This window comes from Nycticebus coucang, chromosome 12 (genome assembly GCF_027406575.1).
Source record: "Nycticebus coucang isolate mNycCou1 chromosome 12, mNycCou1.pri, whole genome shotgun sequence".
NCBI classification, from domain to species: Eukaryota; Metazoa; Chordata; class Mammalia; order Primates; family Lorisidae; genus Nycticebus; species Nycticebus coucang.
The window spans coordinates 99,815,649-99,841,834 of NC_069791.1; the positions used below are offsets into that span (position 1 = coordinate 99,815,649).

Sequence of the window (26,186 nt, forward strand, 5' to 3'; positions counted from 1 at the left end):
TTGTAATAATCTAAAAAAAAAATTTTTTTAGGGTGGCGCCTGTGGCTCAAGGAGTAGGGCGCCAGTCCCATATGCCGGAGGTGGCGGGTTCAAACCCAGCCCCGGCCAAAAAACAAAAACCTTCTGACTTTAGGGCGGCGCTTGTGGTTCAGTGAGTAGGACGCCGGTCCCATATGCCAGTAGTGGTGGGTTCAAACCCAGCCCCGGCCAAAAACCACAAAAAAAAAAAAAAAAAAAATTTTTTTTTGAGACGGAATCTCACTATGTCACCCTAGTTAGAGTGCCGTGGCGTCACAGCTCACAGCAACCTCAAACTCTTGGGCTTAAGTGATTCTCTTGCCTCAGTCTCCCAAGTAGCTGGGACTATAGGCGCCCACCACAGCGCCCAGCTAATTTTGTTGTTGTTGTTGTTGTTTAGTTGTCATTGTTGTTTTAGCTGGCCTGCCTGGCTGCCTCAGTGTCTGTGACCAGGGTCCTACCCACTGAGCTATATACCCCGACTATTTTTTTGTTGCAGTTGTCATTGCTGTTTAGCTGGCCCAGGCCAGGTTCAAACCCACCAGCCTGGGTGTATGCAGAGGGTGCCCTACCCACTGAGCTATGGGCGCCACCCACCATTTAACTCTTTCAAACATCTTTATTTTTAATTAGAGTGTTCAGGCTCGGAGCCTGTGGCTCAAGTGGCTAAGGCGCCCGCCCCATATACAAAGGGTGGTGGGTTCAAACCCGGCCCTGGCCAAACTGCAAAAAAAAAAAAGAAAATATAGCCAGGGCTCAGCGCCTGTGGCTCAAGCGGCTAAGGCACCAGCCACATACACCTGAGCTGGCGGGTTAGAATCTGGCCCGGCCCGCCAAACAACAATGACGGCTGCAACCAAAAAATGGCCGGGTGTTGTGGCAGGTGCCGGTAGTCCCAGCTACTTGGGAGGCTGAGGCAGGAGAATCACGTGAACCCAGGAGTTGGAGATTGCTGTGAGCTGTAATGCCATAGCGCTCTACCCAGGGCTACAGTTGAGGCTCTGTCTCAAAAAAAAAAAAAAAAAAAAAAAAAAAAATATATATATATATATATATATATATATATATACAGTTGGGCGTTGTGGCGGGCGCCTGTGGTCCCAGCTACTCAGGAGACTGAGGCAAGAGAATCGCCTAAGCCCAGGAGTTAAAGGTTGCTGTGAGCTGTGACTCCACGGCACTCTGCCAAGGGTGATAAAGTGAGACTTTATTGTAAGACAAAAAAAGTCTACAGTTAAGACAAGGTTTAACAGTAGAGGGGTGGCAGAAACAGCTCGCCCTCTTTCAAACATCATAAAAAGCCAGTGACTAACCCTGTATCAATGTCAGTGCTACAACTGCTTCAATTGTTCATACCATGATCACAAATTTATTCGTGCATGGTGGCTCATGCCTGTAATTCTAGAACTCTGGGTTGGGCGGCACCTGTGGCTCAGTGAGTAGGGCTCCATTCCCATATACTGAAGGTGGCAGATTCGAACTCGGCTCCAGCCAAACTGAAGCAAAAAAATAGCCAGGCATTGTGGTGGGTGCCTGTAGGCCCAGCTACTCAGGAGGCTGAGGCAAGAGAATTGCCTAAGCCGAAGAGCAGAGGTTGCTGTGAGCTGTGACGCCATAGCACTCTACCGAGGGTGACAAAGTGAGACTCTGTCTCAAAAAAAAAAAAAAAAATTATCTGAGCATTGTGGTGGCCACCTGTAGTCCCAGCCACTGGGCAGGCTAAGGAAGGAGGATCATTTGAACCCAGGAGTCTGAGGTTGCTGCGAGCTAGGTTGATACCGTGGCACTCTAACCTGGGCAACAGAGTAAGACTCAGTCTGAAAAAATAAAAAAATTTACTCGGGCGGCGCCTGTGGCTCAGTGAGTAGGGCGCCAGCCCCATATGCCGAGGGTGGCGGGTTCAAACCCAGCCCCGGCCAAACTGCAACCAAAAAATAGCCGGGCGTTGTGGCGGGCGCCTGTAGTCCCAGCTGCTCGGGAGGCTGAGGCAAGAGAATCGTGTAAGCCCAAGAGTTAGAGGTTGCTGTGAGCCGTGTGACGCCACAGCACTCTACCCGAGGGCGGTACAGTGAGACTCTGTCTCTACAAAAAAAAAAAAAAAATTTACTCATAGGGTGGCGCCTGTGGCTCAAGGAGTAGGGCGCCGGTCCCATATGCACTCTACCCGAGGGCGGTACAGTGAGACTCTGTCTCTACAAAAAAAAAAAAAAAAATTTACTCATAGGGTGGCGCCTGTGGCTCAAGGAGTAGGGCGCCGGTCCCATATGCCGGAGGTGGTGGGTTCAAACCCAGCCCCGGCCAAAAAAAAAAAAAAAAATTTACTCATGCAGTAAGTGTGGAAGGTAATTAGTTTCCCAAGTTGGGTCCAGAACAAAAGTTGTGCAATTGGGAATTGCCCCATATTCTGAACTTTGACTTAGAGCCTGACCAGCCCCAGGACTTGCCTGAAATTTCTACCTTTTGAGCTAAGCTCTTCCAAACCCAGACTTCTTCTTGCAATTGGGTGAAGTTTTAACTGAAGAAGTTGAATAAACCTGATGGGATTTGACACCCTATGAAGTACTTAGTTAATTTTTTTTGTTTTTTTTTTGAGACAGAGGCTCAAGCTATTGCCCTGGGTAGAGTGCTGTAGCATCACAGCTCACAGCAACTTCCAACTTCTGGGTTTAAGCGATTCTCTTGCCTCAGCCTCCCAGGTAGCTGGGACTATAGGCACCAGCCACAATGCCTGGCTATTTTTTTGTTGCAGTTGTTTAGCTGGGCTGGGCCAGGTTTGAACCTGCCACCCTTGGTGTATATGGCTGGCGCTGTAACCACTGTGCTACATGTGCCAAGTCGGGGCCTGTGAAATTTCTTCACACCTAGTAATGTTCTAGTCCTAATAAGGAACTTTAATACAAATGACACATATGCTGTCACCAAACTTTTTTTTTTTTTTTGGCCAGGGCTAGGTTTGAACCCACCACCTCTGGCATATGGGGCCCGTGCCCTACTCCTTTGAGCCACAGGTGCCGCACCATTCTTTTTTTTGAGATAGAGTCTCACTTTTTCACTGGGTAGAGTGCCATGGCAGGAAATAAAGGCACCCAACATAGTGTGGCACCTGTGGCTCAGTGGGTTGGGTGCTGCCTCCATATACCGAGGTTGGAATCCGGCCCCTGCCAAATTGCAACAAAAAATAGCCGGGCGTTGTGGCAGGCACCTGTAGTCCCAGCTACTTAGGAGGCTGAGGCAAGAAAATTGCCTAAGCCCATGAGTTGGAGGTTGCTGTGAGCTGTGACACCACAGCACTCTACCAAGGACAATAAAGTGAGATTCTGTCTCTTAAAAAAAAGCGCCCTCCACAAGTCCAGCTTTTTTTTTTTTTTTTTTTTTTTTTTAAGAGACAGGGTCTCTAGCCAGTGCAGTGGCTCACGCTGGTAATCCTAGCACTCTGGGAGGCCGAGGCGGGTGGATTGCTTGAGCTCACAGGTTCAAGACCAGCCTGATCAGGAGCGAGACCCTGTCTCTACTAAAAATAGAAAAACTGGGGTGGCGCCTGTGGCTCAGTTAGTAGGGTGCCGGTCCCATATTCTGAGAGTTCGAACCTGGCCCCTGCCAAACTGCAACAACAACAACAAAAAATAGTCAGGCGTTGTACTGGATGCCTGTAGTCTCAGCTACTCGGGAGCCTGAGGGAAGAGAATCACTTAAGGCCAAGAGCTGGAGGTTGCTGTGAGTTGTGATGCCAGGGTACTCTACTAAGGGCAACAAAGTGAGACTGTCTCTAAAAATAAAAAAAAGAAAAACTGAGGCAAGATCTTTTGAGGCCTAATTGGAGGTTGCTGTGAGTTATGACACCACGCACTCTCCGTTAAAAAAAAAAAAAAAAAACAAGCTTGAGGCCTGTGGCTCAAGCTGCTAAGGCGCCAGCCACATACACCTGAGCTGGCGGGTTCGAATCCAGCCCGGGCCGCCAAACAACAATGACAGCCGCAACCAAAAAATAGCTGAGCGTTGTGGCAGGCGCCTGTAATCCCAGCTACTTGGGAGGCGGAGGCAGGAGATTACTTGAGCCCAGGAGTTGGAGATTGCTGTGAGCTGTGATGCTATAGCACTCTACCCAGGGCGACAGCTTGAGGCTCTGTCTCAAAAAAAAAAAAAGAGAGAGAGAGAGACAGGGTTCCCTCTAGCTCAGGCTGGTCTGGAACTCTTAACTTTTTTTTTTTTGTAGAGACAGAGTCTCACTTTATGGCCCTCGGTAGAGTGCCGTGGCCTCACACAGCTTACAGCAACCTCCAACTCCTGGGCTTAAGCGATGCTCTTGTCTCAGCCTCCCCAGTAGCTGGGACTACAGGCGCCCGCCACAACGCCCGGCTATTTTTTTTTTTTTTTTGATTGCAGTTCAGCCGGGGCCGGGTTTGAACCCGCCACCCTCGGTATATGGGGCCGGCGCCTTACCGACTGAGCCACAGGCGCCGCCCTGGTCTGGAACTCTTGAGCTCAGGTGATCGGCCTGCTTCGGCCTCCCAAGGGATTACAGGCACGAGCCACGGGGCCCGGCTCAAACTGCTTTTGAATTGTGATATCGTTTTATATTTCCTACAAGGTAACTAAATGGAAATCTTCGTTCACCTTGACTCGCTCACCCAGGATCATCATCATACCTGAATCACTGTGGGTAAACATCAAAAAGAGAGAGCGCCACAAGCTCTCTCCAAATTGGTGGGGTGAAACGCGGCAAGGAGGCCTCGAGGGTTGCAATCAATCAACTAACCTTCAAGCCAGGTGGGGGCGCCCACTGCGCGTAGACTGCTCCTGGGCTGAAGCCTAGCCAGGAGAGCTGCAACAGCTGCATTCCGGGACACTGTGATAGACTGGAATCAGGAGAGGGCGGGAGGAAGACCTTGGCGGGGCGAGCTGGTGTCTCTGATTGGCAGCCAAGGGTACTCTGATCTTGCTAGTCCGCGGACAGACGAGCCGAGAGGCGCACTGTTCCCTGATTGGCTGAAGTTCGTCACCAGATGGCTACGATTGGCTGAGCCGGCTGGAGCTCTGAGTGTGGCCACCCTAGAAGGAACCAGGCCGCGGCCGGTGTCACACGGCGGGCCTCCGGGTAGCGGCCGCAGCCAAGCTGGCGGCTTTGCTGCCCCGCTCCCGCTCGCACCCGCGGCTCGCCCGCGGCCACTCGCGGCTGGGCCGGGGCCACTACTCGCTGCCCCTGACCCCGCTGCCCGCACCGTCCTTGCCACACCCGCCTCTGCCCGGCCTGCCACCTGGCCTGAGCCCTAGGCCACCGCCGCCCTCCGCGCTGGCCTTGGCGGAGCTGCCGCCTCTACCTGCGCTCCCTCTGAGGCCGGAGCCGCTAGCGCCCTGGGGACCTGCCGCCCATCTGGCACTGCCTGAGCTGCCGCCCGAGGCCTGCGCGCCCGCGCCTCCTGCTACCGCGCTCTCCCTGCAGGATCTGCCGCGCCTGCCTGCGAGGGTACAGCCGCCTGCTCACCTGCCGCTGCCGCCGCTGCCAGAGTCTGCAGTCGCTGCCATCCCTGGGCCGGTGGGCGCGCGCGGCCGTCCACCTTTAATGGCAGAACCACCCCCTCAGCCGCTGCCGCCGCTACCTGCGCGGCCCTCGTCCTTCAACCTACTGGCACCGCCCGTGCCCCGCGACTCCTGGCTGCTGCCTGCTTTCCCGCCGCCTGCACCCCACCACGCCTGGCCACGGCCTGCCTTCCTGCCGCCGCCGCACTTCTTCTTGTAGCTGGCCTGCTTGACCACCCGCCCACCTGGAGGGCAGCGGGTTGGAGAGCTGGCAGCCCCGTCCGGACACAGGGCTTGTGCCCTGAGCGCACCATATTCCCCACCAGCAGGTTGAGAAGGCGTGGGTGAGCGCCGGTTTGGGGAAGGAAGAAGGGATATCTGAGGGGAGCAGGCCAGGTCTGAGGGGAAAAGGAGGGAGACTGAAAAATAAACTCGTTTTTTTTGTAGAGGCAGGGTCTCACTTTACGGCCCTCGGTAGAGTGCCGTGGCATCACACAGCTCACAGCAACCTCCAACTCCTGGGCTTAAGCGATTCTCTTGCCTCAGCCTCCCGAGTAGCTGGGACTACAGGCGCCCGCCACAACACCCAGCTATTTTTTGGTTGCAGTTCAGCCGGGGCCGGGTTTGAACCCGCCACCCTCGGTATATGGGGCCGGCGCCTTACCGACTGAGCCACAGGCGCCGCCCGAAAAATAAGCTCGTTTTAAGATTAGGGTCTTTATTCTGTTTTCCCCTACTTCCTTATAGAAAATGTCTTGGTAGGTCATTTGAGAATGTAACTTATCTCCGCTGATAAACTGGCTGGAGAGCTGGGCCTCAGGCAGGGGCTCACAGCACAGGCACAGGGAAGTGGGATTGAGGTGATGAAGTCAGAAATGTAAAAAAAATATTTTTTGAGGCCGGGCGCGCTGTGGGAGGCCTAGGCAGGTGGATAGCTTGAGCTCACGAGTTGGAGACCAGCCTGAGCAAAAGTGAGAGACCCCGTCTCTACTAATAGTAGAAAAACTGAGGCAAGAGGATCGCTTGAGCCCAAGAGTTGAAGGTAGCTGTGAGCTGTGATTTCACAGCACTCTACCCAAGGCGACAGCTTGAGACTGTTTAAAATAGAGACAGTCTCACTTTGTCGACCTCGGTGGAAAGCCCTGGTGTCACAGGTCACAGCAACCTCAGACTCTTGGATTTAAGTAATTTTTTTTTTCTTTTTTTGATGAGACAGAGTCTCACTTTGTCGCCCTTGGTAGGGTGCTATGGCGTCATAGCTCAGGAGAACCTCAAACTCTTGAGCTCAAGCAATTCTCTTGTCTCAGCCTCCCAAGTAGCTGGGACTACAGACTTAAGTGATTCTTGCCTCAGCCACCCAGTTAGCTGGGACTACAGGCGCCTGCAACAATACTGCGCTATTTTTTTAGAGACATGGTCTCGCTCTGGCTCAGGCTGGGCTTGAACTCCTGAGCTCAGGTAATCCACCCGCCTTGGCTTCCCACAGTGCTAGGATTACAAGCGTAAGCCACCACGCCCGGGGCCCAGAAATATAGAATGTTTTAACTAGAGGGCGGGGCGTGGTGGCTCACAACTGTAATGCTAGCACTCTGGGAGTCCACCTAGGGTGATCTCTTGAGCTCAGGAGCTCAAGACAAACCTGAGGGAGAGCGACCCCTCTTTGCTAAAAATAAAAAAATTAGTGGGTGTTGTGGTGCACCTCTGCTGGCAACTACTCTGGAGGCTGAGGCAAGAGGATCACTTGAGCACAGGAGTTTGAGGTTGCTGTGAGCCATGATGACTCCAGGTCAACAGGGTGAGACTCTATCTAAAAAAATAAAAAATGTTGGCCCTTGCCTGTGGCTCAAGCGGCTAAGGCGCCAGCCACATACACCTGAGCTGGCAGGTTCGAATCCAGTGCAGGCCGCCAAACAACAATGCTGGCTGCAACCAAAAAATAGCCAGGCATTGTGGGGGCGCCTGTAGTCCCAGCTACTTGGGAGGCGGAGGCAGGAGTATTGCTTGAGCCCAGGAGTTGGAGGTTGCTGTGAGCTGTGATGCCGTGGCACTCTACCCAGGGTGACAGCTTGAGGCTCTGTCTCAAAAAAAAAAAAAAAGAAAAATGTTTTATTATTATTTTTTTTTGAGACAGAGTCTCACTATGTCACCCTCAGTAGAATGCCATAGCGTCACAGCTCACAGCAACCTCTAACTCTTGACCTTAAGTGATTCCCTTGCCTCAGCCTCCCAAGTAAGTGGGACTACAGGGGCCTGCCACAGCGCCTGGCTATTGTTGTTCTTGGAGTTGTCATTGTTGTTTAGCAGGCCCGTGCCAGGTTTGAGCCCGTGTATGTGGCTGGTGCTCTAACTGCTGAGTGGGCAGGGAGCCAAGAAAAAATGTTTTAACTAGAGTAACCAAAATGTTTCATTTTCCCTTGTAATTTTTATTTTATTTTATTTATTTATTTATTTACTTATTTATTGCAGTTTTTGGCCGTGGCCGGGTTTGAATCCAACACCTCCAGTATATGAAGCTGGCACCCTACCCCTTGAGCCACAGGTGCCGTCCTCCACCCCTTTTTTTTTGACAGAATCTCACTCTGTCACCCTCCGTGAAGTTAGGTGGAGTCACAGCTCACAGCAACCTCAAACTCTTGGGCATAAGCAATTCTCCTGTTTCAGGCTCCCAAATAGCTGGGACTACAGGCGCCTGCCACGATACCCTCCTATTTTTTTAGAGACAGGGTCTCACTCTGGCTAAGGCAATCCACCCACCTCCACCTCCCAAGTGCTGGGATTACACGCGTGAGCCCACCTCACCCAGCCCTGTCCCTTATAAATTAAAGGATCTGGGACGGTGCTTGTGGCTCAGTGTGTAGGGCGCCAGAGTGGCGGGTTCAAACCTGGCCCCAGCCAAGCTGAAACAAAAAATAGCCGGGTGTTGTGGCGGGCACCTGTAATCCCAGCTACTCAGGAGGCTGAGGCAAGAGAATTGCCTAAGCCCAGGAGTTGGAGGTTGCTGTGCACAGCACTCTACCGAGGGCGATAAAGTGAGATTCTGTCTCTAAAAATAAATAAATTAATTAATTAAAGGATCTGGATGCCATTGCTAGGGCCCTCCTCAGTTTACATTTGTAGGGCTCTTGGAAACTCTGATCCTGCGCGTCCCAAGTCTTAGGAAGTGAAACTTTTTTTTTTTTTGAGTTGCACTTTCTCACCCTGGGTAGAGTGCTATGGTGTCCCAGCTCACAGCAACTTCAAACTCTTGGGCTTAAGGGATTCTCTTGCCTCAGTCTCCCAAGTAGTTGGGACTACAGGCACCCACCACAATGTCCCACTATTTTTAAAGAGGGGGTTCTCACTCTGGCTCAGGCTGATCTCAAATTGGTAAGCTCAGGCAATCCACCTGCTTTGGCCTCCCAGAGTGCAAGGATTATGGCCTGAGCCACTGCACCTCGCCCAAGAAGTGAAACTTTGAAATAGATTCAGGGGTCCTGCTGCTTGGGCATACCAGGAAGGCAGTGGTGCTGATGGACAGTTGATACTGCAAGGGTTGTGCTATGAAGTCATCCCTACGGGATGGAGATTTTGAGAAGAAACTCTTCTTTCCAGCTTTGCCTGCCCTCAGCTCCACCTGCCAGTTTCTGTACAGCCTGTACAACTCAAAGTTCTCTTTGTTCCTTAGGTGGCCTGTGCCCAGGTAACTAGGCGGACATCTGTCTCAATGCATGGTATCGGAAAGCCAACCTTGACCTTGGGGGACCTCTGAGAGCCTGGGACCCAGCAGCAAGAAGGCAGTGTATTAGTTTCCTGTGACTGCAGTAACAATTGCCACAAACTTAGTGGCTTAAAACAACAGAAGTTTACTCTCCACAATTCTGGAGGCCAGAAGTCCAAAATCCAGGTGTGGACAAGGCAGTGCTCCTTCTGTAGGCTCCAGGCCCATCCTTAACCTAAGATAATCTCAAGTTGAGATCCTTAATTTATTTAATTGCATTTGCTAAGATCATTTTTTTTTTTTTTTTGAGACAGTCTCACTTTGTCACCCTTGGTAGAGTGCTGTGGCGTCATAGCTCACATGGGTTCAAGTGATTCTCTTGCTTCAGCCTCCCTAGTAGCTGGGACTACAGGTGCCCACCACAACACCTGGCTATATTTTTTGTTTAGCAGGCCTGGGCCAGGTTTGACCCCATCAGCCCTGGAGCATGTGGCTGGTGCCCTAACCACTGAGCTATGGGTGCCTAGCCAGAACATTTTAATAAATAAGTCACATTCACAGATTCTGCATGCCAACATGCAGTCCATGTAGGCACCATTCTCTCCCCTGCAGGGCTGGGTTATCTCCCTAGTTGGTTTCCCAGAACTTACTGTATTTTAGGCCCTGTCCCTTGCTGACCTGGAGCCCTTGGGTAGGAGCTGATAGCACTAATACCTTGATAAAGCTCTTATTGGGCATGAAAGAAAGAGTGACTGCCTTTCCCCTTCTCTGAATTATGGCTCAGTTCTCTTCATCCCCCTTCACCTTGTATAGCCCTATAGCCCTCCTCTCTCCACTAGGACTCCCAATAAACAGGAAGGACAAGAATGAATGTACTCTCAAAGCTGGGAGTGATAACTGTTCCCTGTTGAAGGATGACAATTCCGACTGATAATAAAAGTTAATTGTTACCCAGTCAACAGAGTCTGTCCAGGTTTACAAGTTAAATCACATTTACATACCCTGAAGGCCTTGTCTGCTTTGTGTCAGTATGTACAATGGTCCCCAAGGTGTATGGGACACTGGCCTGGGGACATAACAAGCCTAGAGGGAGCATGCCACTCCCCTCTGCATCCAGGCAGTCAGGGTTAGGCAGTGGGATTTGCCCTGAGGGTGGAGGGGTGGTCACCAGATCTGCTGGGCTTCAGCTGCCTCCATACTGCATGTAAGGAATGAAGGGCACGTTCACTAGGACACAGACATTGAGTGGTCTCTGGAGGGGAGAACTGGGGCTTGGGTGAGGGAGAGGCCCTATCCCACCACCTGCTGGGAAAGAGACCTGGGAGACCCAGCTTCACAAGCCCTGAGAGAGGATATTGAAGACCTTGTCTGGTTTGTGTCAGGTTCGGCTGTTTCCCACCTTGCACACTTGGCCCCACTCCCTTAGCCCTGAGAAGGCTGTGAAACCAAGGCGGGTGATCTGATGAGAAGTATTGTGTTTACAGGATTCACCTGCATCTTTTGGTTTGGGAGCCAGGGGATCATCTTCTCTACATGTAAAATGAGGGTCTCTGACCCCCACAAAAGCAGTGGAGGATGCTGCCCTTACGATGCCTGGCACCATGCCAACTTGTTAGTTCCCTTCTTTTGCTGTCAGGCCACATTTTTTTTTTCCAGATAGTCTCACTATGTTGCCTTCAGTAGAGTGTTTGTTTGTTTGTTTTTGTTTAGCAGGCCTTGGCCGGTTTGAACCCATCAACCCCAGAGTACGTGACTGGTGCCCTAACGACTGAGTACGGGCACCCTCCCAGGCCACATTTTTATCCCTTTCTAAGTACAGGCACCCTCCCAGGCCACATTTTTATCCCTTTCTATCCTATCTAAGCTGAGCTCAAGTTTCTTTTACCCACTAAACCTCCCTGCCCCTCAGTTCTCCCAGAGGGAACAAAGATGAGGTCCATTTTTCTCCACGAAGGTGCTGGTGGAGAGCTAGCCTTGGTTTCCTCTCAGGGTAGTCCAGATGGGAAGGTTCCCTTCCCCCACCTCTTTCCCCCAATAGAGGTGATGGGTGAGGGGATTCCAGTGGATAAGTTAAAGTGCCATTGAGAGGGTAACAACTGAGGGATCCTCACCTCTCCATATCAATGGCATTCCAACCCCTGGTGCAGTCCCTTTAGGCGCTAACTTTAACCCTTTGGTTGCCAGGATCCAACTGAATCCACATGGACCAAGGGACCTAGGAAAGGGCCTGGGACTACCCAGACTAGGCCTAAGGGATCTGAGGATAGCAAGCATGCTCCTGGCAATGTGCCCTGGGAATCCTCCCTGCCCCTCTCCTAAGGGCTACTGGACCACCCTATTCCACCCTTTCGTCATGCTCTGAGACATTTTTCCACTTTCACTCTCCCCTTAGACCATGGGGAGAAAAGAGAGGAAGACTTAGGGTGGGAGGAAGTTAAATCCACCACGAAGGCAAGTCCAGTGAACACTGATCATTGGTGTTAGGGGTATCTATATCCCCTGAGCAGCCATGTCCATGTGGCTGGCCACTCCTTGGCAGTATGGGCTTCCCTTTTTGCTTGAGTAGGAAGATGCTAACCCAAGAGCTATTGGGGTCTAAAAAAATTGTGATCCTGTTAGTGCCATCTCCAGGACAACACTTACTAGGTTGTACAGTGCCCCACTGGGTTAGACCCCTGGAGTTTAAAACTGTGAAAAGAGCAGGCCGCTGAGGCAAGGCCTGACTGCAGGCTGACCACTGTCATAGGACACAATATTCAAACTGGGAGTATCCTGGACAAACAGGGCGAGTTGGTCAACTGAGACCTAAGGCAAGAGGACTTGTCCTGGGCCTGGGGAACAGAAAAGCAAGCCCTTGGCTTGGGGCTGTGGAAGGTGGGGGGAGGGGTAGTGGGACCTTCCAGACACCTGTTCAAACCTGTGTGGCTGGATTCCTAGGCCCCTGGGAAGCTGCAGAGGGAGTCTACTGACAGGCCCTTCCTCTCAGCCACCCCACCCCCATCTTGTGAAATCCTAGCCCCAGGGCCTGCATGAGCTAGACAAACAGCCCCCGAGCTCACCCTAAGGCCATTCTCCAGCCTGCTATCATCACACCCCACCCTCCATCCACTGTGGGGCCACCAGCTCAGACCCCCATCCTAGAGGAGCCCCTCCCCATGCGGAGGAAGCCCTAGCTGCCCCTTCCATACTGGCAGATAGGCACTGGTCTTGGTCTTTCTATTTGGATGGGGGAAAGAGTCTTAAGCTTTTTTGGGTCACAGACCCCTTTGTAATTCTGGTGAAAGTATAAACCTCTCTTGCAAAAAAATGCAAAACCCATTCCCAGAAGCTGTGCTCCCACCCCTGGTTGGAACCCTGTGCAATCCTTGAGGTTTTAACCCTTTGTAAATAAAGTTCCACTGATAGGTGAGGCTGCCTCTAGCCTCAGGCCTGGTCTAGGCCTGGGCCAGCCAGCCTAGGCTGGGAAGTGGTGCCCCCAGCATAGACACCAGGCCTCCCTGGGAGTAGAGATTAGAGGCTCTCCCAGGCCAGGGCCTGCTCTGCTTTAGAACCCTCTGCATGCCCCCCACTTCAGATAGTTCTGAGCACCCAGGCAAAGGCTTGAAGTTCATGAATCTCCTAAAATGAGGGGGACATATTTGTGGAGTATATTATATAGGTCTCACGAGTTTCTTAAATGGGTCTCTGACTCAAAGAAGTTAAGGAGCTTGATTTTCCCTGACCTGTCTGGGGTTGGGGTTAGTATTGGAACTTCAGTCAGCATGATTCCCAGGCTGCCCCCATGAGGGGTTTTCAGGAGAGAAGGCACACTGGGGTCCCCTGGGCCTCATCGTCTTGCCCCACACCTATGGTATCTTGGCCTGTTAGGCCACTCACCCAGGAAAGACAACCAGGTCCTGAGCTAGATCCCCACCCTAAGTACCCCTTATTAACCTCCTACTTTCCTGCTCTCCCCCACCTCCACAACAGGCCCTTTATCCTCTGGTCTCTGGGGACTTGGGCAGCTCAGCTCAGCCCCCTAGTTTCAGCAGTGGGGGCAGGGAGGGCACACACCTGAGCTGAGGCAGAGGTGGGGGGGGTAGTTTTCTAGGCCGTTGCCAGGGCAATGCCACCTGAGCTGGGCGCCAGGCACCTGTTGCCCAGGGAACAGTACGGGCGGGGTGCCTCCCCCGGGAGCCACCAGGGCCACTGGGCTGAGACTGGGGACAGATCAGTTTCCAGAGAGTCCCTGGTGGCGGGTAGCAGAGGACAGAAGAGGGGGTGTACGATACCAGAGGAGCTGGGGGCATTTGCACCGAAACTGGGCAGGGGTAAAGTGAAGATGGTAGGGGACCAGGGGCAGAGGGAGGGTTAGGAAGATAGGCTGATCTGTCTCCCCTAAAATAAAAAAATAAATAAAAAATAAAAAAAAAAAGGAAGATAGGCCGAGGCTCCCCCATACTCCCCCTCTTGCTGCCAATTCTTTGTCCTTAGCCAGTTACTTTTTTGCCTGTCCCCACCCTCATTCCTTACTCCTTAGCTTGTCCTCAGACTTTCTGTTCATTCCTCACTAGGATCCTACATGCAGGGACACTTTTCCTCCCTGATCCCTCCAGGTCACAGCATTCCCTCCATTGACACTGAATTCTCCATTCCACCTCCTACCCACACCACCTCTAACACTCCCCTCTTCCCCCCCTTCATTCAAGTTTCCCCAATCAAGCTCCCTGCATTTCACTCTGCTCCTCCCCTGCTGGGGCTTAAAACCCCGCCTGCCACAGGAGCTGCAGAGTCCCCAGGTGGCACCTGCAGAGGATACAGCTCAGCGTGAGCCTGCTGAGCCTGCGCCAGTTGAGAAGGGACGTGGCTGTCCTCAGCCTAACGGTGGGTCTGGAGGGCCCATGCCAGCTTGGCTGGGACCTGACTGCAGGAAATCCAGGAATCCAATGGACATCAACTCCTCCAGGGGAGGACACAAGCCACTCAGCTGAGAAGGACCTGAGTCTGCTTTGTGTTGTCCTGTGAGAGGCTCAGAGAGGAGACACCTTTCAAGAGGTTCAGATGTGAGGACTGCCCTGGCCTGAGGACACTGACGCACTTTCTCCTCCTGCTAGGAGCCAAGATTCCACCTCAACATCTTTGACGAACACTCTTGAGTCAACCAGGGCACCGAGGGCAAAGAAGACCCAAACAAGGGGACAAATGGCTTCGACTGGCCTGGAACTCCTGGGCATGACCCTGGCCGTGCTGGGTTGGCTGGGGACCCTGGTATCCTGCGCCCTGCCTCTGTGGAAGGTGACCGCCTTCATCGGCAACAGCATTGTGGTGGCCCAGGTGGTGTGGGAGGGGCTGTGGATGTCCTGTGTGGTGCAGAGCACTGGCCAGATGCAGTGCAAGGTGTATGACTCACTGCTGGCGCTGCCCCAGGACCTGCAGGCTGCCCGGGCCCTTTGTGTCGTTGCCCTCCTGCTGGCCCTGCTCGGCCTGCTGGTGGCCATCACAGGCGCCCAGTGTACTACGTGTGTGGAGGACGAGGGTGCCAAGGCCCGAATTGTGCTCACTGCAGGCATCATCCTCCTCCTGTCTGGCATCCTGGTGCTCATCCCTGTCTGTTGGACAGCCCATGCCATTATCCAGGACTTCTACAATCCCCTTGTGGCCGAGGCCCTTAAGCGAGAACTGGGGGCTTCTCTCTACCTGGGCTGGGCAGCCGCTGCATTGCTCATGCTGGGCGGGGGGCTCCTCTGCTGCACGTGCCCCCCACCCCAGGCTGAGAGGCCCCGTGGGCCCAGGCTGGGCTACTCAATCCCCTCACGCTCAGGGGCCTCTGGACTGGACAAGAGGGACTACGTGTGAGGAACAGGCTTGGCCTGGCAACTGATGGACTGATGCCTCCCTCACTCCTCACCCTCTACCACCATTAACCTCCTCTCCCAGGGAAATCCACTTTCCAAAGCCTCAAGCCAGATCTGGCTTCAGGGCTCAGTGGTGTTCCCAGCTCATTTTCTCTCCCCCAACCAGACAGGGCTAGAACTCTTGGGCACCCTGGCCTGGCCCTGTCTGCCCCATAATTGCTTCCTTCTGCTGTCCAAGAAATAGGCTGGTCCTCCTCTTTTTTTTTTTTTATTTTGGCCGGGGCTAGGTTTGAACCCACCACCTCCGGCCTATGGGACTGGCGCCCTACTCCTTGAGCCACAGGCGCTGCCCTCTCCTCTTTTTTTTTGAGACAAAGTCTCACTTTGTTGCCCTCGGTAGAGTGCTGTGGCATCGCAGCTCACAGCAACCTCCAGCTCTTGGGCTTAGGCTATTCTCTTGCCTCAGCCTCCTGAGTACCTGGGATTACAGGTACAGGCGCCCACCAAAACACCTGGCTATTTTTGTTGTTGTTGCAGGTTGGCTGGGGCTGGGTTTGAATCTGCCACCCTCGGTGTATGGGGCCGGTGCCCTACTCAACGAGCCACAAGCGCCACCCTAGTTCTCTTTTGAGTCCCCTTTCCCAGGAACCTGGGCTTCACTCACAGGGCAGTAGCTAGTTGACTCCTTAATAAGCAGGTCCAGCCCTGGAGTTAGCCCACTAGCAGGGAGGTTCCACCCATCACCTCAACCCCAACCCCCACCCCTGACCTAGGAATAAAAAGAACATTTGTAACTGGGCTCCCTTTGTTCTGTGTGCTGTCGGTGCTGGGCAGGGCAGCCAGGCGGCCCAGCCAGGGAAAGCATGGGGGTCAAAGGATCATGAATGACTTATGCCCACCCACTCTGTAGCCAAGTTGGGTACTCAACAGCCCCCTAGCAACACCAAAGGCAAACATGACAAGACATGCTTTATTTAGCAAAACCTTGTGAGTGTGGGCAAGCAGGGCAGAAGTGGGGAAGGGGGTGACTACAGAACAGTTGGGATGTGACCTAGGGAATGGCCGTGGTGAAAGGATGGAGCAGCCAGTGGTCAGAAGATCTGGAGGTGGGCTGTTCTTTGGTAACATGTGACCTTCTCTTCCATAGCTGAGAAGAGGGGCTTAAGTCTAGGAAAGCCCAGCAGTAGCAGGAACTCTTAGGGACAGTCTTGTTACAAAGGCCAGTACAGCAAACAGCCTTCACACTTGTTCCACAGCTCCAGGTTGGCTTCCAAGATAAGATGTCTAAGGTGGAGAAAGATCCAGAAACTCAAAGCATCACCTCTTTGGCTCCATCATCCAAAGGTGAGAAATGCCAACAGCAGAATCCAGGTGTGTGTCTAAGTCTGAGTCATCTTCTTGTTTCAGTTAACAAGTGGATTTAAAAAATACCCCCAAAAGTAAAAACAGTAAAAAGCAAAAACAAAAGGTAAGATGCTACCCCAAAGCTGTCAAGCATCACCATCTTTTGATGGCCCCAGCTGAGGAAGGAAGGCTCCAATGGAGCTTGCATTCTCCTACCCACATCAGACATAATTCTTGGTGGGGTACTCAGAGGGCCCCCGAGAGGCGGCAGGGGCAGATGCTGAGTATCGGGCCATGTAATGGCTGGGGCCCTGGGATCCACCTGAGGGGCAAGTGCAGCACAGCAGCCCCCCACCCAGCAACAAAAGGCCCGAGGCTGCCCAGCCCAGGTAGAGGGAGGCCCCCAATTCCCTCTTCTGCGCCTCAGCCACCAGGGGATTATAGAAATCCTGGATGATGGCATGGGCTGTCCAGCAGATGGGGATCAGGGTCAGAACCCCTGAGATGACAAAGATGATCCCGGAGGTGAGTACCAGGCGGGCCTTGGAATCCTTGTCCTCCACACAGGTGGTACATTTGGCCCCAGCAAGGTAGACCAGCAGACCTAGCAGGGCCACAAGGAGGGTGATGACGCAGAGGGCACGGGCAGCCTGCAGGTCCTGGGGCAGCGCCAGGAGTGAGTCGTACACCTTGCATTGCATCTGGCCGGTACTCTGCACCACACAGGACATCCACAGCCCCTCCCACACCACCTGGGCAACCACGATGTTGCTGCCAATGAAGGCTGTCACCTTCCACATGGGCAGGGCACAGGATACCAGGGCATTCACCCAGCCCAGCAGAGTCAGGACAACACCCAGGATCTGTAGCCCAGCAGAGGCCATGATGAAGGTGAGGGGGTGCACTGTACTGGGAGACAAAAGCAGAACAACAGTTAGCCTGACAGGCCCAGATCCTATGCCATAGCCACCATACAGGATGCCAGGAGCATGCACTCTGGGAGTTAGCTGGTCACCACATTTTGCACTGTGGGCAAGACATGCTCCCTGAGGCTCATTACTCATTGGCAAAAGGGGCACTTAATGCTTTAGTATTGCTTTTTTTCCCTATTATTCTCATCCTGGTTGTTTGGAGTACAAATGAGAGATAACGGTATAAAGCCCATGAAAATGCCAGTCCAGGGCCTTGGCCACTTCAGTTTCTGTGGGTCACACAGATGATGATTTGGCTCTAGCTCTGAGTTTCAAGCTCAAAACTTGTCAATTTCAACACTAAGATTGGAGATTACAAACTTCCTCCCACCACCCAGTGTCCAAACCCCTCTCCCCAGATTGGTTCCATGCCCCTACGCTAGTGGATAGCAGTCTGATCTTGAGGTTGATCTTGTGTCAAGAGCCTAGCCCACTCACTAACAAGGAGCCACCCCCTTCCTGAGCCTGGAAATTATCCAAGCTCCTGCATCAGGTGGCCTGTCAGGCCCAGCCCAAGCCAAGCCCTAAAGGGGCAAAAGAGTTGGAAGAACATTAATCCTCCCACCCAAAAGCAGTTCCTTCTCCAAGCTGACTCCATGGGTCTCACCTCTCCACCTTCCCCTAGGGACCAAAGAACATACTCTCAAGGTTGAGGACATTTTCCTGTGTATAGTACACCAAAATGTCACTGTAGGGTCCTCTCAAACTTCCTCAAATGAAATAAAACCCTTAGAGAGTGCAGTGATCCAGTTCCTCCACCGCCACTCTAGTCTACACCTGTGTCCCCTCACGTCCCATGTGATGTCGGAGGTTGCCGCGGGAATCAGCTCTGCTTCGGTTCCCCTTGGCCCAAAGTTCTTCCAGGGCGCGGCTTATACCTAAACTCAGCGCAGGCCTCAGCAGCGCGGCCCAAAGGCAGGCTCTCCATTCACTTCTCTTAGCAGCCAGTTCAGGTGGGGGCCGAACTCATGACCTCGGGGAGACCGGCCAAGGCGGGCCCCAGGACCCAGGTCCGTCCACCAGGCCTCCGGCTGAGTTAGGGCCTGGGCCACGCCAACTCAGGCGCCCCAGACCTCACCCCTGAGTGCACCTCTGCCCTTGCCCCCTTCCTTTTCTACGCTCTGAAGGTTCGACTCTGTTCCAGGGCGCCCCCGGCCCCTTGACCATCCCAGCCGCGCACCCAGGAGGGATTTAATGGCGGCGCGGGCCGCAGGGTCCGCTTCAGCAGGTGAGGAGGAGCGGATACCAGCCCCTGAGAGGCAAGGCAGGTGGGGGAGGGGCGCCCGAGGTTTCGGTGCCTTTGTCCCGGGGGAGAGGGGAGGGGCATTTAACCTTTCCCCGGCCGCCGAAGGAATCGATTAATAGGTAGTTTCTGAGCAGCCCAGGGCTCAGGGACTCGACGACCTGCGTGCATGCACCCCCACTCACGTCTCCACGACCTGCACCCGGCTCCGCCGGGCGTCTCTCTCCAACACGCACATTTCCCCAAGACTCACCTGCAGAAGAGACTAGGGAAATTCCTAGGACAAAAATGGGGATAAGGGCGGAGGCCGGGGTCTTAAAGGGGCGGTGACGTCACTGGACCACCGCCCCCGGGGAGGGGCAGAGACCCTGTCCCGGACCGCAGCAAGCATGCAAATCCCGGCCTGGTCAGAGGGGGGTGCTCAAGTCTAGGGCCAGTGCGCCTGCATTGGGTAGGATAAGGGGATTCGGGTTGGCTGACCTGCCGACCCACTGAGGGTGAACACGCGGGGCGTGAAGCCGAACCGAGCTGGAGTCTCAGCTCCATCTACTAATGGTGTAACATTGGGAACTCACCTAACCTCGAACCTCAGTTTCCTACTCTGAAAAATGGAGACAAGCCGGTAACTACGACCTGGGGTATAAATTAATGGTCACATTATTTTTTGTTGTTTTATCTGTGGGGCTCTTATCAAAGCTGCAGTTATCCCTGCATGAATTATTCCAGTCTGATTCCTCTTGAAGGCGGCAAGGCCGGGCCTTCGCCCCTGCAAATCCTGGTGGCTGGAGGGACTGCGCCCTGTTGGTTGAACGAATGACTGAACGTAGCCGTCCAGGCGGGGCGGGACGTCCTAGAACTGCTGGCGGGAGGGGCAGAGCAGAGAGCTCCGCCCCGGAAGGCGGGGGCGGGGGCAGGGGCACTGCTTTGAGTTCTCGCCGGCCGGCGGCAGCAGCAGCAGACGGCTGCGGCCGCGGGACGCTTACCATGGCTTGCGGCTCTATGCGACCGAAGTTGCGGATCCTTGTGCTGGGGCTAGGGCTGGCACTGCTGTGCGCAGCGGCCGGGGAGCAAGCGCCAGGTAAGGGGGACGCGGGGGCCGAGGAACCATGGTTGGGCATCGGGAGCCGAGATTAGGTGCCTGGAGAACAGGGCGGAACTTGGGGTACATAGGGATCAGGGGTCAAGTGTCTCAGGCACCGCGCTCCGCACTGGGGAACATCCCATCCGGCTTCAAGCTTTTTCCGCAATTCGAGCCTCAGTTTCTCTGTCCAATTGGAGTGGGGTGGGGTCTTTGGCTCCAAAAGTCCGAACTATAAGTGGAGAGAGAAAGTAAGTTTGACGGCGGGATGTTTAGTTTGATAAGAGGGCACGCCCCCAGCCTGGTCAATATGGGGTCTAACCAGCCCCAGTGATGGAACAGTTCTGGGGGGGCCGTGGGTGTCGAGAGGCACAGGAGTCTGTGCCCTCTATACCATGTGGGGTGCCCCCTTCCATCCGGTGACTTCAGTGCCCAGCTATGCGGGGGGAGGGACCGGGGTCGGGCCCTGTGCCCAGGAGTGACTCACCCGCCGGCGGCAGGGGGATTGTGAAGACCTAACCCCCTAACCCTCCACCCCCACTGTCTCCCACTGTCTCGCGGTATACCTCCCGCCCCGCACTGCCGTGTCCCGGTCGGGCCGTGCGGTCACCTGTGAGGAATGCGGGGGGGGGGGCGGGCAGGAGGATGTCGGTGACTCACGTTATTCGAGCTGGCGGACCCTGACCTCAGACCCCAGAATAGCATGGCCCGCCCCCAGCTTCTGACCAGTGGCCCCCTCCCCAGACACCACCCCCTGCTCTAGCGGCAGCTCCTGGAGCGCGGACCTCGACAAGTGCATGGATTGTGCGTCGTGCCCGGCGCGACCACACAGCGATTTCTGCCTGGGCTGTGAGTTGGGGCAGGGTCAGTGGCGAGTGGTCCTTAGCCCGAGGGAGAGGGTTTGTTGGTGCGGAGAGGGACCCAGGCCTTCGGATCCGAGAAGTTAATGCGGAGGGAGGATGGAGTGGAGAAGAGGCTCTAATTAGGGTGGGGGCCTCGGCGGAGGAGAAGTGCAGTTCTAGGGGGCGGAGCTGGTCTAAGAAAGGGGCGAGGTCTGACTTGGAGTCCCATTTTCAGGCGCTGCCGCACCTCCTGCCCCCTTCCGGCTACTTTGGCCCATCATAGGGGGTGCCCTGAGCCTGGCCCTGGTGCTGGGGCTGCTTTCTGGCTTCCTGGTCTGGAGACGGTGCCGCAGGAGAGAGAAGTTCACCAGTAAGTGCGCTCTGGCCTGCCTGCCCCCATCACTCCTCCACATGTCCCCTGTTCCTGAACGACCCTACCTCTTATCTTGCAGCCCCCATAGAGGAGACCGGCGGAGAGGGCTGTCCAGCCGTGGCCTTGATCCAGTGACAGTGAGCGCCCCCTGACAATTGGGGCGTCACCCATTCATTCATTGTAGAGTCAGCCCATGCCTCCCAGACACAGAGCCAAGCTCCTCCAACCACAGGGTGGAGGGGGGCTGGGGTTGGGGTGAGTGAATCACCTCTGAAGCCTGGGCCCAGGGTTCAGGGGAGCCTTCCAAGATGTCTGATTGCCCTGTCTCTGGCTCCAGGACAGAAAAGAAGCCTCATGCTGGCTTACACTGAACAGGCTGACACTGTTTAAGGAGCTGCACCATTTGCACAAGGGGATATCTCCTTCCCTGATGGCCTGGGGGCCAGGCTGACTTGAGGGACAAACACAACCCTAGGCCCCACTCAGATGTACTGAAATTCCACCAGGGGTTTCTCAGCTCTGGGAGGGGGTCAGGTTAGGGACCTGTTTTAACACTAGGGGGCTGGCCCTCTAGGAGGGCTGGCCCTAAGATTCAGACCCCTCTAATCCAGAAGGGGGAAGAAGTAATTTATTTGGGGGAGAAATTTTGGAAGGGAGGGAGAATTTATTAATAAAGAAATCTTTAACTTTAAATGGTTTGGAGAGTGGCATGATCCCAGCTTGACTCCTCAGCTAGAGGGAGGGAGTGAGTCAGCCACGGGGGCGGGGGTGAGGCTCTGACTCATACATTCTCAATGCCTGGAGCCCAGCCTGCCAGGACCTGGCTGGCCTTAACCGTTTTCCAGGGAAGATCTTGAGGAGAAACCCCAGAATCCAGTGCCTCTGCCCTCCCCACCCACCCCAAAGGCCCCAGGTTCCAGACTGAAGCCTTCTTTTGCTCATCAATCTTTATTCAGTTCACTTGGGGGCAGGGTGCCTCCTTTCCCATATTCTTGCTCTTCCTGTTCCCAGGCTCCGCTGGGCTCAGTGTCCTCTGTTGGGGGAAGGTCCTGATACCAGGACCTTCTGGAGAATAGGCAAGCAACTTCTCCCTTCGTTGTGGGGGTCAGTGGTCTCTTCTCTTGTGGGGAAGATGAAAAGTGGGAAAGGCACTGCCCACCAGCACTCAGAGCTCCACTGTATCCCCAGCTGGGGCTGCAGAGTAGTGGGGCATGGTGGTGTCCCCCAGCCTGAGCAGCCGGAGGGCCTCAGGGATGAGGCTCCCAGGGTATCGCCAGACAAGCAGCTCAGAGCAAGGACTCCTGGAAGAAGATGTGACAGGGCATAGGGCTGAGGCTGGCCTGGCTGAGTGACCTCCCACCAGGTCTAGGTTCTCAGAAGCTCTTGGGTTCCCAGCTCTTTCCAAGGAGCTAAGATGGAAAACAACACAGAGGTCAGCTAGAAGCTAAAAATAGCACAATAAGGTTGGGCCTGGAGGACAGCTCTGAGAATTGGGTGTGACCCTTTAGAAGGCCCAACAACTTGGGTTGCCTACCTGAGTGGGGGCAGGGCTGGGGGGAAGGCCAAGGAGGGTGTGCAGTAGGGGTGGTCATTATGCAGGCTGAGTCGAGAGAAGTGGGTGGCCATATTCTCCTCTGAAATGAACTGCTTGTGCAGGGTCTCCCTGGGGAGAACAGGGAGAGAGGCAGCCTGTAGGAGACCAGAGACTATAGATAGAGATCTTGTTGGAAGTTCCTTCCTGCCCCCAAAATCACTGCTCCTCCTCCAGGCGGTGCTTGGCGCTCATAAGCACAGCTCCTTGGAGAGGGGAGCTGGGAAAAAGAGAGCTAGGTGCATTTCACCCTCTTGGCTCTCTTGGCTGCTTCTTGCCCGCCGGAGCCTGCAGCGTCAGCCAGGAGTCCCTAGCCTATCCTTGTCTCAGCTTAGGCCTAAGTCACCTCCCTCCCTCTCTCAGCCTACAACGGAAGTCTTGACCGTGAGCCCCATCTCTAACCCCATCTCAGCTCAAACCTACCACCCGCGGATTCGCCCCAGCCCGTGTCATCCTGCATGTTAGCCTGAGCCCCCAGTCGATGCTCCTGCGTCCCAGGATCAGGTCCACCCAGGTCCCCCGCACATACCTGGCATCTAGGCCCCGAGTCACCCCCAAGGTGGCCTGCGAGGGGCACTGGGCCCGACCCTGGGGGTCTCGTTCTGAGGGCTGCAGTAGGATCATTGAGGTTCAGGGTCCTGCGGGGAGGCTCGGGGCGACAGGGGCGGAGTTTCCGGGGGCGTGGCCAAACGAGAGGGGGTGTGGTTCCAGGCGCGCGCAGTGGCTGGGTTCCCGCGCAGGCGCAGAAGTCGGGCGGCGCGCGGCTGGAAGGCGGACAAGGTGGGGTGGTGTGGGGGTAGGGGATCCGGGTTAGCTGGGCTGAGGTGGGTGCCGCTTCTTAGTGTCAGAGGGCTTTGCGACGCTCACCTCGGCTCCTGGGACTCGGGGAGGTACGTGGCGGCCGCCTTCTCGTTGGGCCAGTCCGCAGTGCCCAGGCGGTAGAGCGCCGTGGAAGGGAGCCGTTTGCGGGCACGTCTGGACTCGTGAGGTCCCGTCGCGCGCTGAGCACGCTGGAACTTGTAGTTCACAGGATGGAGCGAGCGGTGCCACTCACCGTGCCGCTGGGCCAGGTAAGCCGACTGTGGTGCAAGGTGCCTTCTGGAGTTTGTAGTCCATGTCCGGCTCGTGCCTTGAACCGTGTTTTGCGTAGGCTATTTATGGGACTGGAACTCACGTGGGTGTAGGAGAGTAATCCAGAAGAGTCTCAGGAGCCTAACATCATAGAGGGTAGAGATTGGAATTGAAAGTATGTTTTTCTGTGTCGGGGTAATAGTGCCACTTTTAAAATACTTTCTCTGTGGCTGCCCTAAGCAACGCTCTTTTATACATTGGTTCATTAATCGTGACAAAATCTCGTTTGAGTTCTGGTTTACAGTTAAAGAAGCTGGTAGGAGAGGTTAGGTGCCTGCTCAGAGATCACTAGGTGTCACTCCACTCTTCCTTCTCACCCTCTTCTTGGAGCCACTCATGGAACTGCATGGGCAGGTGCCTGCTTGATGGATCTACTTGAAAGATGACTGAGATGTCTGGACAGTGGGAGGTCAGGCTTGCAGTGGGGGAAATAGGAAGCAGAGGTTTCAGATGTCCTGGGCAGGCTTCGCCCCTTCTCTCCCTGCAGACAGAGGTGTTTCAGGCCCTGCAGCGGCTGCATATGACCATCTTCTCCCAGAGCATTTCACCATGTGGGAAGTTCCTGGCAGCTGGCAATAATTATGGGCAGATTGCCATCTTCAGGTACCCTTAGCTTCTGCTCCCCACTACCCTTTAGCTGTGGTTCTTGACCCCCCTGGAAGTGATGTCTCCTGCTTCTGACTGTTGGGGCCCTCTCCCTTCTCCTCTTCAGCTTGTCTGCTGCTTTGAGTTCAGAAGCCAAAGAGGAAAGTAAAAAGCCCGTGGTGACTTTCCAAGGTAGGTGTAACCATTGAGTCAGACTTAGGTACTTTGGGGTAGAGGAGGAGGAAGGATAAGCTCACTCAAGTTCTGCATTTCCCTTTAGCCCATGATGGTCCCATCTACAGCATGGTCTCCACTGAACGACATCTGCTCAGTGCTGGGGATGGGGAGGTGAAGGCCTGGCTTTGGGTGGAGGTCCTCAAGAAGGTGAGGAGAGGAGCAGGGAAAGGCTGGGGTACACTGCCCCAGAGAGCCTTTTAGCTCACCAGGTGTTTCCTCTATGAAGGGCTGTAAGGAACTATGGCATCACCAGCCCCCATACCGGTGAGCCAGTGCCACGTGAGTAGAGGGCATGGGATTTGAAGATACTCCCTTAACTGATTCTAAGCCTGCCTTTCCTCCTCCAGGACCAGCCTGGAAGTGCCTGAGATCAATGCTTTGCTGCTGGTTCCCAAGGTCTATGCCCCTTGTATCTATTCATGGCCCAAACTTTGCTTCTCCTCCCTTTGTCCTGATTTGACACTGACTTCCAGTCTTATCCTGCCTCAGGAGAATTCCCTCATCCTGGCTGGAGGAGATTGTCAGTTGCACACTATGGACCTTGAAACTGGGACTTTCACAGTGAGCAGGGCCTTGGAGCTGGTGGTAGGTCCAGGGCAGGGGAAGCACTCTTTCTAGGTCTTCTGATATTGTCCTCTCCCTGCAGCGGGCCCTCCGGGGCCACACAGACTATATCCATTGCCTAGCACTGAGGGAACGGAGCCCCGAGGTGCTGTCAGGTGGAGAGGATGGGACTGTGCGACTCTGGGGTAAGGGATTAGCTGGTTGGAGGGCAATATGGTAGAGAGGGAGGCTAGGGCATATGGGGTACCCCTTATGGTTCTTCCCCTACAGATCTCCGCATGGCCAAGGAGGTCCAGACAATTGAGGTCTACAAGCATGAGGTGAGAGCATGACCCACACCTGTTCTCCTCTCCTCAGTGTCCCCTAGGTCTTCACCTCTTCCTCTCCTTCTCCCCTACCAGGAGTGCTCACGACCCCAAAATGGGCGCTGGATCGGCTGCTTAGCAACTGACTCAGACTGGATGGTGAGCTGGGCAGAACGTGTGATGAGGTGGTAGCTTTGGGGCCTATTAGCTGTGGGCCTGTGGCTTACGGTGGCTGGGGACCCCTGCCTTCCTGCCCAGGTGTGTGGAGGCGGCCCAGCGCTCACTCTCTGGCACCTTCGATCCTCCACACCCACTACTGTCTTCCCCATGAGGGCACCACAGAAGCACGTCACATTCTACCAGGACCTGGTGAGGCCCTCCGTCTCGGTTGTGTTACCCTCACCAGCTTCACTGTGTAGCTCTGAACCAACCCACCCTTGTCCTCCACAGATTCTGTCAGCAGGCCAGGGTTGCTGTGTCAACCAGTGGCAGCTGAGTGGGGAGCTCAAGGCCCAGGTGCCTGGCTCCTCCCCAGGGCTGCTCAGCCTCTGCCTCAACCAGCAGCCGGCAGCGCCTGAGTGCAAGGTGGGCCTACCAGTGACTGGGGTGGGGGCCCTGGGAGGCCTGGGAGGTGGGGCAAGTCAGTCATGCCTCTCTTGCCTCCAGGTCTTGACAGCTGCAGGCAATAGCTGCCGGGTGGATGTCTTCACCAACCTGGGCTACCGAGCCTTCTCCCTGTCCTTCTGACCTCCGTTGACACCCCCACATCCCAGGGTTTTAGAGTGTTCTTTTCATTTTTTATAATAAAGTTTCAGGCTTTTCTTTCATGTACTTCCTTCCCAAGAATGAGGCTAAA

At 54.6% G+C, this 26,186-nt stretch overlaps 6 protein-coding genes across 12 annotated transcripts; 4 read left to right on the top strand and 2 right to left on the bottom strand.

Moving 5' to 3' along the window:
* Nucleotides 1–2,843: 2,843 nt before the first annotated feature.
* LOC128562057 (uncharacterized) lies at nucleotides 2,844–10,182 on the top strand. Its single transcript, XM_053556658.1, has 3 exons — nucleotides 2,844–2,852; nucleotides 5,072–5,879; nucleotides 9,200–10,182. Exons 1-2 carry the CDS (start codon nucleotides 2,844–2,846, stop codon nucleotides 5,753–5,755), a joined length of 693 nt encoding a protein of 230 aa, XP_053412633.1. The 3' UTR covers nucleotides 5,756–5,879; nucleotides 9,200–10,182.
* A 4,231-nt stretch (nucleotides 10,183–14,413) lies between these two features.
* Nucleotides 14,414–15,067, top strand: CLDN9 (claudin 9). The gene has a single exon (XM_053554280.1). It carries the CDS (start codon nucleotides 14,414–14,416, stop codon nucleotides 15,065–15,067), a length of 654 nt encoding a protein of 217 aa, XP_053410255.1.
* Nucleotides 15,068–16,067: 1,000 nt separating this feature from the next.
* CLDN6 (claudin 6) lies at nucleotides 16,068–19,414 on the bottom strand. Of its 2 annotated transcripts, none has more exons than XM_053554273.1 (2): nucleotides 18,810–19,414; nucleotides 16,068–17,319 (listed from the first exon to the last, which is right to left on the bottom strand). In XM_053554273.1, exons 1-2 carry the CDS (start codon nucleotides 18,860–18,862, stop codon nucleotides 16,632–16,634), a joined length of 741 nt encoding a protein of 246 aa, XP_053410248.1. In that variant the 5' UTR covers nucleotides 18,863–19,414; the 3' UTR covers nucleotides 16,068–16,631. The 2 variants fall into 2 exon arrangements, with proteins under 2 accessions (XP_053410248.1, XP_053410249.1); XM_053554274.1 differs by having other exon boundaries at nucleotides 16,068–17,314; nucleotides 18,260–19,414.
* Nucleotides 19,415–19,543: 129 nt separating this feature from the next.
* Nucleotides 19,544–21,610, top strand: TNFRSF12A (TNF receptor superfamily member 12A). The gene is made up of 4 exons (XM_053554285.1): nucleotides 19,544–19,702; nucleotides 20,447–20,551; nucleotides 20,780–20,914; nucleotides 20,997–21,610. Exons 1-4 carry the CDS (start codon nucleotides 19,609–19,611, stop codon nucleotides 21,050–21,052), a joined length of 390 nt encoding a protein of 129 aa, XP_053410260.1. The 5' UTR covers nucleotides 19,544–19,608; the 3' UTR covers nucleotides 21,053–21,610.
* A 236-nt stretch (nucleotides 21,611–21,846) lies between these two features.
* HCFC1R1 (host cell factor C1 regulator 1) lies at nucleotides 21,847–23,578 on the bottom strand. 6 transcript variants are annotated; one of them, XM_053554290.1, is made up of 4 exons: nucleotides 23,376–23,578; nucleotides 23,038–23,272; nucleotides 22,452–22,606; nucleotides 21,847–22,326 (listed from the first exon to the last, which is right to left on the bottom strand). In XM_053554290.1, exons 3-4 carry the CDS (start codon nucleotides 22,541–22,543, stop codon nucleotides 22,083–22,085), a joined length of 336 nt encoding a protein of 111 aa, XP_053410265.1. In that variant the 5' UTR covers nucleotides 22,544–22,606; nucleotides 23,038–23,272; nucleotides 23,376–23,578; the 3' UTR covers nucleotides 21,847–22,082. The 6 variants fall into 6 exon arrangements, with proteins under 6 accessions (XP_053410265.1, XP_053410263.1, XP_053410261.1 ...); XM_053554288.1 differs by lacking the exon at nucleotides 23,376–23,578 and adding an exon at nucleotides 22,672–22,728 and having other exon boundaries at nucleotides 21,847–22,218; nucleotides 22,452–22,580; nucleotides 23,038–23,266; XM_053554286.1 differs by lacking the exon at nucleotides 23,376–23,578 and adding an exon at nucleotides 22,672–22,728 and having other exon boundaries at nucleotides 22,452–22,580; nucleotides 23,038–23,266.
* THOC6 (THO complex subunit 6) lies at nucleotides 23,229–26,151 on the top strand. Its single transcript, XM_053554272.1, has 14 exons — nucleotides 23,229–23,288; nucleotides 23,532–23,578; nucleotides 24,127–24,242; nucleotides 24,352–24,416; nucleotides 24,505–24,608; nucleotides 24,688–24,725; nucleotides 24,809–24,857; nucleotides 24,951–25,022; nucleotides 25,108–25,210; nucleotides 25,296–25,345; nucleotides 25,427–25,489; nucleotides 25,589–25,699; nucleotides 25,781–25,915; nucleotides 25,997–26,151. The coding sequence occupies exons 2-14, from the start codon at nucleotides 23,540–23,542 to the stop codon at nucleotides 26,075–26,077; spliced, it is 1,026 nt and encodes a 341-aa protein (XP_053410247.1). The 5' UTR covers nucleotides 23,229–23,288; nucleotides 23,532–23,539; the 3' UTR covers nucleotides 26,078–26,151.
* Nucleotides 26,152–26,186: the final 35 nt, after the last annotated feature.